General features: G+C 38.3%; 1 protein-coding gene across 1 annotated transcript; it reads left to right on the forward strand.

The window, feature by feature from the left end:
• Positions 1-6,052: 6,052 nt before the first annotated feature.
• LOC311129820 (homeobox protein Hox-D11a-like) lies at positions 6,053-7,519 on the forward strand (the record flags this gene model as incomplete). Its single annotated transcript, XM_084162275.1, has 2 exons — positions 6,053-6,647; positions 7,287-7,519. The coding sequence occupies 2 exons, from the start codon at positions 6,053-6,055 to the stop codon at positions 7,517-7,519; spliced, it is 828 nt and encodes a 275-aa protein (XP_084018401.1).
• Between the last annotated feature and the right edge of the window lie 4,481 nt (positions 7,520-12,000).

A 12,000-nucleotide genomic window follows, 5' to 3' on the forward strand; every position in this document is an offset into this window, starting at 1 on the left:
GGGCCTTGGGTCTTGAAAGTGAACTCGTATGGATTCTGTTCAGACAAGCGCCACCACTTCAAACCTCAAATCCTATTTATTTACAGAAAGTCACGTATTAAAACTTGTGTTTTTGTAAAGCATGCAATTTAGGTTAGTACGATACATATATAATTATTTTGTTTAATTACCCACTTAGTATTTCTGAGCGTATAACTCAGTGATAAGGTACGCTCTTAGAAAAAAAGGGGTTTATTGTGGTTCTATATAGAAACAAATTATGATATTATTATTTTTTTGCACTCACTAACTGTAGGTCGCTCTGGATAAGAGCGTCTGCTAAATGACTCAAATGTAAATGTGAATGCTTATGGGTTCCATTTATGAAGCAAGCGATATAACTCTTTTTGGTTCCATATGGAACCTTTTTTTCTAAGAGTGTATAACATTGTCAATGTATGATTGTTGACATTTTTAAATATAGGTATGCGATCGTTTATTTTTCTGCATTATCAAAATGAATGTTGTTTATAATTTAATCTCAGAAGGCTACATGTATAAATTATGTAGGCTACGTATTGTATTGACGAAAAAAATGTATATATTATAGGGTTAGAAATGTAAATTGCACATATCTGTGGAGTGGACCAGTCAGGCCTGCCTAAAATCAAACTAGGCCTACAGGAATTGCTCGTCCAAGCTCAAGTTCGTTTATGTCGGTGGAATAATGAACCATGAAAAAGTGTTTGGGATTATTTTTTTTAAAGTGTTTGCATGTCTATCGTATGGCTATCTATTTCAACACAATAAATGTATTTTTGCCTTATTTTTTTTTTAAATGTATGCGTAATCATAGTCTAAAAGGCCTTCCGCAGTTGACGCTGCAATCGAATGTGAGCATTTGGGTAAACTATAACATTCTCTCTACATTAAAGCTATAGCATTCTCTCTACATTAAAGCTATAGCATTATCTCTACATTAAAGCTATAGCATTATCTCTACATTAAAGCTATAGCATTATCTCTACATTAAAGCTATAGCATTATCTCTACATTAAAGCTATAGCATTATCTCTACATTAAAGCTATAGCATTATCTCTACATTAAAGCTATAGCATTATCTCTACATTAAAGCTATAGCATTATCTCTACATTAAAGATATAGCATTATCTCTACATTAAAGCTATAGCATTATCTCTACATTAAAGCTATAGCATTATCTCTACATTAAAGCTATAGCATTATCTCTACATTAAAGTAAAACTGCCTGATGAGTAGGCCTCATTAGAACCGTTTATTGGCACAATGTTAGTATCATGTGTGAAATCGGCATAGCCCTTATCTAGAAAAGTTTAATATTTACATAAATTCATACAATTCCATGACGACTAGTGTGTGTTATGCACACGTGTACATTTGTGTAGACATTTGAGGCTACATGAACTGCTCAAAATGCCACGCTAACACGTGTGGTCCACGCTATTTAATCATATCTGTCAAGCACGTACACGTTGACTAATATTTACTGCATTGTGATGACTATTCCACTTCCTGCTGCGACGATTATACATTTGAATGATCTAGTTGATCAAGTGGCACATAAACACAAATAGGCTATTCCTAAATAGACCTACGGGAATTTACTACTTACTGAATATAGCTCTCACTCCTTAGCCTATATGATCTTTACCGTTTTGTTTGCTAGTAAACATTTAGTACCTTACAAATTGAATTCATTGATTGTTCAATTTAGAAATGGTTATCTGGTTTTGGAGGGACTGGTTTGTAGGATATATTTTCATCTTTGGTATGTGGGGCGGCAGGTTAGCAGCGTTGGGCCAGTAACCGAAAGGTCGCTGGTTCGAATCCCCTAAGTGAAAAATATGTCGATGTGCCCTTGAGCAAGGCACTTAACCCTAATTTCTCCTGTAAATCGCTGTAGATAAGAGCTGTCTGCTAAATGACTGAAATGTATAGGCTATAATTGTTTGAAAAAAGTTATAATTATTACCAAAGTAAGCACACACGCACTTAAAATACTTTTTCGGAATGGTCTAGCTTGAGAATGTTTAATGGTCCGTTATTTACCTCATGACCCTGAAATGATATTTGCTGGTTTACAATCCAATTATCTGAGAGAATCAGGGGAATGGTATTTTTATGAGATCTCTGCTAGAAGACGTCTGCTCATGCTCTACAGATATGCTGGCGCCAAAACAAAGTTATGGTCAAGTCAGTATGTCCTCTTAAAAAATACGTACTCTAACTTTAACCAGATAGTACACTGCATTCTCATCATTCAAATTGTTTTATTTTTTTGTGTGCGTTGTGTGGTATTTGTAAGGAATATGTGTATTTGATGACACATCCATGAGACGGGCCTGAAAACAAGGCCTGAAAACAAGGCCTGAAAACAAGGCCCAACTCTCCCATTTTGTCAACAACAACTGTTTTGCATCTTACTCATCTTGGTATTGCCAACCATTTACATTTACATTTACATTTTTGTCATTTAGCAGACGCTCTTATCCAGAGCGACTTACCAACCTGTGTTCATTGCCAATAGCAATTATTTTGCATACGCTACTATTGGTATTATAGGACAAGATATAGTTGTTTTAGTACATGGGTTGCAATAAAACATATATTTCCCCTCTACTATACATTTACATTTTAGTCATTTAGCAGACGCTCTTATCCAGAGCGACTTACAGTTAGTGATTGCATACATTTTTCATACCCCCTGTTGTAATTTACTTTTAGTTTTTTGGACATGCCTTGTGAGTAATTTGTGCGTAATTACTTTTTAACATTGTAGTAGCCCATGTGTGTTTCACGATGTTCTACTGCAATGTTAATTTAAACAATTATAATATAATGGAGTATTTTTCACATGTATTGTGTGGTTAAGATTGGGGATATTTTATTGTAGTACACTATATAGAAAAATAACACGGGCTAAACGCATTTCGGGATGCTTGTCATTACAAAAAAAGATTTTCATTTGGGATTCGTTTTTTTTTTTCTCCAAATAGCAACGCTCAAACATTTGAGACCCAACTGAGGTTATATACAACTATATGAAACAACAATCTATGTGTGTTAGAGGGTCTGAAACTCACGCAAACACACACACACACACACACACACACACACACACACACACACACACACACAAAGAAGTTCTCTAACTTATGTAAGGTATCGGCAAAAAATGTTCATTTTCTACAAAAAAAAAGAACGTATATGTTGAATGAAAGTGCCTTATCTGAGACATTTATGTAGATTTTCCATCTAAGCCTAATCAGTGGAGAACATAATAGAAAGGGAGGCGTTGGGCCCACAATTATAGGCTTAATATGTTAGGGATTCACTATGGTGAATACTATACTATTTACCTCCCTTTCACCTTTTTTTGTGTTATTTAATAGGCCTATATTTATATCCGTAAAGTGCAAATGAAGTAACTTGAAAATTAAGGTAATACAGGCCTATCGTCTAAAATACCGTTGAAAGTGTAGGATAGGATATAGACTATAGGCTACTATGGGTTGAATATCTCTGATACACAAAGTAATCGCCTCCCACCAAAATGTTTCTCCTCCAACAGCTAAAAGATACACTTAAACTAGAACGGGTCCTTTTGTCTGTGCAATAAAACTATTTGAGTGCAGAGGAGTTCGACGTTATCGGTGATTGCTTGGTGCACGTGGTCTCAGACCACAGATGGTCAAAGCCAGCAGAGATGTGTTGTACTTGGCAGTACAAAGTCGTCCTTCAGCCAATTATGCTGATGACGTTTCTCTCTTTTTATTTTTTTTATTTACATTTAGGATGATCTAATCCGAAGAACAACTCATTGCACAAGGATGAGGAAAATGAAGGCTTCTGGATTTGGAGCAAACAGCCAGGTAGCCTATAATTAATAATCATTTTCTGATTTAATTTCCCATGTATCCCTTTGTTAGACCTGGATACCTTTCTGAAATCGGAAAATAAGGACGCTTGGAAACCATAGGCCTATATATGGCCTGGAAAATCAATAAAAGTAAGAAAAGCCTGTAAATATTTCCTTCCACTATCATAATCCTCCTCTGTAAGGAACTTTAATTAACATATTGTCTATCTTTCTTGTTTTTTGTTCTCTTCGTTGTATTTATTTTCTACCTTTCACTTTTTCTCTGTTTTTGGTAGCCGATGTGGATTATACAAATATAATTTTTGTGGAGATGTTTGGCGCGTTTTGTGCATTTTTTTATTTTTTTATTTTTATTTCACCTTTATTTAACCAGGTAAGCCAGTTGATAACAAGTTCTCATTTACAACTGAGACCTGGCCAAGATAAAGCGTATGTATTGTATTGTTGAGGCGCGAGCGTTGAAAAGGTACATTTGTTTCGTCGATCTGTCCAGATTATTACTCGCATAACTTGTGTGTATAGATTTGGATTCGAAGTAAACTGTGCATGAGGAAACATTTTTGCCCTTTAACTTGAACTCTAAGGGTATGTCAACGACAATGTTGTGGACACACCTTCAAATTAGTGGATTCGGTTATTTCAGCCACACCCGTTGCTGACAGGTGTATAAAATCGAGCACACAGCCATGCAATCTCCATAGACAAACATTGGCAGTAGAATGGCCATACTGAAGAGCTCAGTGACTTTCGACGTGGCACCTTCATAGGATGCCACCTTTCCAACAAGTCAGTTTGTCAAATGTCTGCCCTGCTAGAGCTGCCCCGGTCAACTGTAAGTGCTGTTATTGTGAAGTGGAAATGTCTAGGAGCAACAACAACCCAGCCGCAAAGTGGTAGGACACAGAAGCTCACAGAACGGGACCGCCGAGTGCTGAAGCGCGTAGCGCGTAAAGATCGTCTGTCCTCGGTTGCAACACTCACTACCGAGCTTCGACTGGAGTTGTGTAAAGCTCGCCGCCATTGGACTCTGAAGCAGTGGAAACGCGTTCTCTGGAGTGATGAATCACCTTTCACCATCTGGCAGTCCAACTAATGAATCTGGGTTTGGCGGATGTGAGGAGAACGCTACCTGCCCTATTGCATAGTGCCAACTGTAAAGTTTGGTGGAGGAGGAATAATGGTCTGGGGCTGTTTTCCATCGTTCAGGCTAGGCCCCTTAGTTTAAGTGAAGAGAAATCTTAACGCTACAGCATACAATGACATTCTAGACGATTCTGTGCAACAGTTTGGGGAACGCCCTTTCCTGTTTCAGCATGACAATGGCCCGGTGCACAAAGCAAGGTCCATACAGAAATGATTTGTCGAGATCTTTGTGGTAGAACTTGACTGGTATGCAGAGCCCTGACCTCAACCCCATCGAACAGCTTTGGGATGAATTGGAACACCGACTGCGATCCAGACCTAATCGCCCAACATCAGTGCCCGACCTCACTAATGCTCTTGTGGCTGAATGGAAGCAAGTCCCCACAGCAATGTTCCAACATCTAGTGGAAAGCCTTCCCAGAAGAGTGGAGGCTGTAACAGCAGCAAAGGGGGACCAACTCCATATTAATGCCCATAATTTTGGAATGAGATGTTCGACGAGCAAGTGCCCACATCCTGTTGGTCATGTAGTGTACGTGTTAATATATATTAAACTACCATGATGCGTAAATTGCATACTTCGCTAATAGCACGCACATATAGGACACGAAATAAATACCGACAAAGTTGTGCGTTTGCCATTATATAACTCGAATTATGTGAAATATCTCAGGGATTGTTTACTAATGTCTTTATCGCGAGGGCGAGCACAGATGTACACAGGAGTCGTTTCTAAACCCAGGCAACCAATGAACTAACTGTCGTGTGCGCTCGCATGAGTTGCTCTAGTTATTAATGACTGATATTGGTATATAGTAATTCTTTCACCGGATCACATTACAAAATTACCTCAAGAATCAATCAAGATGAATTGCACGTCAGCCTACGTTTCCGATTTTTTCCCCCCTCGCGGATCCTCTCCACACGCCTATGGTGCAATAGATGGACAAAGTTTAACGCACTCGAGCTACAAATTCCTTTCGCTATCGCTAAAGAGAGAAGAGGAGAGATGACGGAGTACGATGAGCGTAACAACTGTGCGTCAAATATGTATTTACCAAGTTGTACATATTACGTTTCATCGCCTGATTTTTCATCATTCTCCTCGTTTTTACCCCAGACTATTTCGTGTCAAAATAATTGGCCTTATTCTTCCAACATAGCTCAAGTCCGACCTGTTCGAGTAGTGGCATTCAGGGACTTTAGACTGGATCACCCAAGCAAATGGCATTACAGGGGCAATTACGCTTCTTACTACTCAACCGACGAGATAATTCACGGAGACTTAATCCAGTCATCGAACAGGGCGGAAATTAAATTCAAAAATGATTCCTTGTACGGCCATCACGGCGGTACGAACTCGCCATGCAATTTATTCACCAATGTCGGTCGAAATGGGGTTCTTCCACAAGGGTTCGATCAGTTCTTCGAGACTGTTAACTCTGAAAAGCCCAACTCTGGGCCTGAACACACAAAACAGAAGACAGACTCCAGTCTCCCCGGAGATGCTGCATGCAATAAACAGACTGCAGACCCAACTGAGGACATAGACGAACATGATTCTTCGATATCAAACTGCCCCGGGGACAAGAACAACAGCCCAAGTAGGTACAAGCATTAAATAGTGTTATAGGAAGTACACTACTTAGTCGGTCCGATTTTATGTGTCCCTTTATAAGCATGCAACGGTTTATGTACCCCAATAAGATTTACGTTACTGTTGTAAAAATATTTACGATGGGAAAGCAGTTTAGGTGAGCCACGCTGCAATACTTCTGATATGTTTTTCTGAATTAAAGTTGTCTGATTCTCTTGCACTGTGTAAATTACAATGTAGCCATGTTTATCAGACTTATTTGTTTATGATAGTGAATTTACAAAGTAACAAAGCAATGATATAACCAGGGGAGGCAGGATATGCTAATATTCGAGATACATTATACATGAATGTGAAGGGATTTTCTTTAGCTGCATAATAATGTTTTACCTATACCGTCGAAACGAACCGTGTAGGACAGACATGGACTCATAGAAAATATTCGTGTGAGTTCCTACGAGCGCACTCGAAAATCTGCTTGTGTGTTTGCCTGTGTGTGTTAGCGGGTGCGCGCGGGAAGGTAATTTTGTTTACTCAGCTAACTTGTTAATTATATGTTCTGTACTGCCACTTGCATTGTACCAACTTTGATCTGAACTGCATTGTGCTACATATGTCTGGTAAAACAAGTGTTTGTCCCGTTTAGGTTCTTCAAAGTCCAGAAAAAAGAGATGCCCCTACTCCAAATACCAGATCCGAGAACTTGAACGAGAATTCTTTTTCAATGTGTACATAAACAAGGAGAAGCGGCTCCAGTTGACAAGGAAGTTAAACCTGACAGATCGACAGGTGAAGATTTGGTTCCAGAACAGAAGAATGAAAGAGAAAAAGCTCAACCGGGACCGACTTCAGTATTTCACTGGAAATCCCTTATTCTGATATTTTGCATTTAGAGGAGCCATAAGTGCTTCACAACAGATTGAAGAAATATTTTTTTTTGAGGGGGGGGGGGGGGGGGGGGGACATCTCACAATCTATACAAACAACAGAAGGTGAAACACCGCACAACAAATCTGAACATTGCAAACAGGCTGGATCTATCTATGCAAGGCTTTTTGTATCTGCCACTTAAATACTTACCTCAATGAACACATGAATCCTGTTATTTAAAATAATATTAAATCCAGTGAATAAATCATCCAGGAGACCTCGACATAATGTTCATTTACATATCTTAATGGTAATTCATAGGCTATTTTTTATTTTACCTTTATTTAACTAGGCAAGTCAGTTAAGAACAAATTCTTATTTAAAATGACGGCCTACACCGGCCAAACCCGGACCAATTGTGCGCCGCCCTATGATACAGCCTAGAATCGAACCAGGCGGTCTGTAGTGACGCCTCAAGCATTGAGATGCAGTGCCTTAGACCACTGCGCCACTCGGGAGCCCATAGCCTATATAGGCCTATATCTTACTTTTGTACTTATTTAAGTTTACACGGCATATTCTTTGGTGGATTCACACACATTGCAGTAAGCGACGAGTACTTTGATTACAGTAATCAATGAGTGTAATAAGTAATTTACAATAGTAGAATTGTGTATGCATTTAATAGACGCATGTTATGTATATTGTGGTATCAAATAAAGTACACATGGCAAATGTGGTTATGCGTTACCTCAAATTATTGCAATCACGATCTCCTTTCGGCTTTGATCAGGATCCACATTTGGCATAGGAAAAAAACCATGCCTAATTTCATACAATTCAACAAGGTTTTTATAATCTCCTATAGGGATGCTCATACCAAAGCAATCGGATATTGATGTTTTTGTAAAGTACTAATGACACGGAAGCTAGTGGTTATATTAATGGACTATACGGCGAATATCCTGTTGTTAGCCTGTTGTAGTCAAGACGCGTTTCTTATTCGCTTCAACTTCAAAGTTTAGACTAGACCTTTTTATTCCCTTTGTGTTGTCTTACACCAAGGCTGTTTACTAAACCTTGAACCGTCTAGACAGCATAATAAATACTAGCTGTAAATGTGTAAATTGGAGGCTATTGGACTCTGGCCACTCCAAATGCGGCCCTACTCCCAAATAGTCGACAGATGCAGTCCTTTCTTACTTGTCAAGCTATTGAATTATAAATGTAGGAAATCTGAATGTATAGGCTATGACCAAATGCATATATGTTTAGTATATATTTTTTATATTTAACTTGAATTGGCATGCCATTAGAACTCCCGTGCGTAAAATGCCTATGTTTGATTTGGTGGATTTACACAGCGGTGTATTTATTTGTAATGTTGTCAATAGCGGACTAACTAGCAAATATTGTTAATTTCATATACAAACGTTCTTTGCTGCCTTTGAACTTCCAGTATAATGTCAAGGTCGTTACCTCTCACCTTTGAAAAAGTAAAGGCGCCGTTTGGCTGATCTCCTTGACAAACGACGCCTTCTGAATAATATCTGCACTGCAGCAGGATTCCAATATGACTGTGAAGCATTGATTTCTCATGTATGAAAAGCAATCAGATCCAGGGATACAGTTTCTTGTTTGAAGTCGATATACCTGTCTCATACACTAACCAATTGAGATGTTGCATTAAATGTAACGCAATATACATCAAATCATGCGCAACCTTCTGATGTGGCAGCATTACGCACGACATTATAGTCATACAACAATAGTATATTATAGTTTAGCTTTTGTAACAACATTATAGTTTAGCTTTTGTAACAACATGAAAACCCAAAATAATTTTAATAATCAATGGTTTAATTCCAAGTTGTCTTATGGTAGAAATGAAAGACAGAACGGCAGTCAGTGCACCAAAAGTAAAACAGTTAACGAATGTCATCCTTAATAAACCTAAATGTTTATTTTTGTTATATTTATTTCCATCTAACAATTTGAGGCAGGGACATGACTACTTTTAGCGTACCGGTAGTAGGTCTTGGTTATTCTTTTCGCTGAGATATTGTCAGTGCATCTGATCATTCGAATTGTAGCCGTAAGAAATCAGTGATATAAGATATGTTCTGAAATCGATCACAAAACACACATGTCAATCAGTCTGGTGATGGTTGTCATGTTTCATTAGGTTTTTGGTTTAGGGAATAGTTCCGGGGGAAATATTGCGCAGACGTTGCCAGGTGACTCCTCGTTCCCATTCTAACCACACGAGGGCAGACGTGTAGCAAGGTTCCATCCGAGTTTGTTCATGAAAACACACATAAGGGTTGAATTACTACTGTGATCTGGAATATTATAGAAAGGTTGGTAATGTTTTTGTTGGTGGTTTGATGAGAGAATATAATCTACGTTCGGTGATCTCGACTTTTGACGTGGCTTCTTTCTGGTAAACGTTGGGAAATAGCTTCAGTTGTTCTTATCACAATAGCCTAAGCAGTCTGTGTTTAGTTCATACATCCATGCATTGCAATCAAAGGGGCACCATCACTGTTTCTAAGAAGTAGTAGCCTAACGCCACCGTTTTAAAGTGGATTAAACACTAGCTTTAACTATGTGGATATGTATATCATAGGCTGGTGGGAGGAGCTATAGGAGGACGGGCTCATTGTAATGGCTGGAATGGAATCTATGAAATGGTATAAAACATATGGAAACCACATGTTTGACTCCGTTCCATTAAATCCATTCCAGCCATGACAATGAGCCCGTCCTCCTATAGCTCCTCACACCAGCCTCCACTGATTTACAGGAGACTCCAAGTCCAAGCTTAACCCATATTGCATTTGCATGATCTTTGGTAATTTGGTGTTATGGACATGACTTGAAATATTACTGGGTTAAACTTAATTTCAGTTCAAACCCTGAAGTAATGAAATTTTTTTTGATCAACTATGGAATAAGGCGCATGGCCTATCTAGATTCCTAAATTCTCGTGTGCATTACCGATGCATTAGACTAGTTATTTTGATTTGGACGACCATTAGGCCTTGTCTAATAAATATGTTTGGTCCTCTGTAGCTCAGCTGGTAGAGCACGGCGCTTGTAACGCCAAGGTAGTGGGTTCGATCCCCGGGACCACCCATGCACAAAAATGTATGCACGCATGACTGTAAGTCGCTTTGGATAAAAGCGTCTGCTAAATGGCATATTATTATTATGTTGTCTTACTTTCAATCGATATTCTCTGATAGTGTAAAATGATTTTTTAAAAATGTGATCTCTAAGTGTAGAGCCTAAAATGTTGGCTAGAGCATGGGTTTGTTTGATTCCTGAATTAAAACGGAACCCGAAGAGTACCTTCAAAAACATGCATATTTTTTGGCTCACGCATTTTACGAAATTATTTGCTTAATTATGAAATCCCCTATAATCCCCGTCTGAACACCTGGATGATTTCGTTAATGCTGTATTCCGGAAGTTAAAAACAATCAACTGCACGCACACTGATTCTTAACACATTTTCTGAGTTTAATAGTAGCATAGTGTCGGCCAATGCCTGAATTCTTTACGTAATTTACAATTTTCTTGAGGCGTAACACAATCAAGCATATCCTTCTTGTGTTTACTAATCTACGTGCACCAACTAATTGAGGTAGGCCTATTCAACGTGTAATTATATGCTTCTAATAACATTATTAGTCTTATTCAGCAAAATAATCGGGGTGTCTGTTTTTGTATGCTTGTTGATTTGTTAATTCATTAAAATTTCTCTGCAAACCTGGACCTCTTATAGCGATGAGATGCTGAGTTGAGAATAGGCTACTATGGGGGAGCCTACTTTCCCAGTCCGTCACAAACAACGTGCACCGTACCCTGAGCAGGCATTCGAAGGTTACGAAAATGTTTTTAAAATGTAGAACCGGGCAATCGATATCACCTTTCCTTGAAATTATGTTTTTTAGACGATAGTATCCTAAGCCAGACGCGGTTTAATTAAGAATCCAATTACAAAAAAAAGATGTAGGCCTATAATAGCCATATTTGTTTTAAGTTTTTGGTTGAAATTATGTAATTAGTCCACCTCATGTAAATTGATTATTTTCGGTTAGGATTATATCTCCATCACTACACCGTGTGATTAGAAATCGTTATTTTAGTTAATGTCAAAGCATTGGCTTAATAGGTATACAGCATATATGAATGAATAGATTATTCGTGTGACCTTAAATTGTCTTAAAGGTGTTTAAATGTGTCAAAGTAAGGGAATTGGAGCTTGATGTAACTGTAAATTATCTTAAGGTTAAGTCCATGCTCATCCTTTAGCTTTGATTTTTTTTTCATGTCAAGCAAAGAGAACATGCTAAACGCTCAAGATGTCCTTTGTCAGTCTTTGAATCAATTTCAAGTCCGTGTTCTAGGTGTCGCTGTTGACCACGTCTGCTTCCTAGTTATGAGTCAATGCTTCCATGTGATGGGAAAAGAGGCTGCGTCTC

Source organism: Coregonus lavaretus (genome assembly GCF_964263955.1).
Source record: "Coregonus lavaretus genome assembly, chromosome: 5".
Taxonomy (NCBI): domain Eukaryota; kingdom Metazoa; phylum Chordata; class Actinopteri; order Salmoniformes; family Salmonidae; genus Coregonus; species Coregonus lavaretus.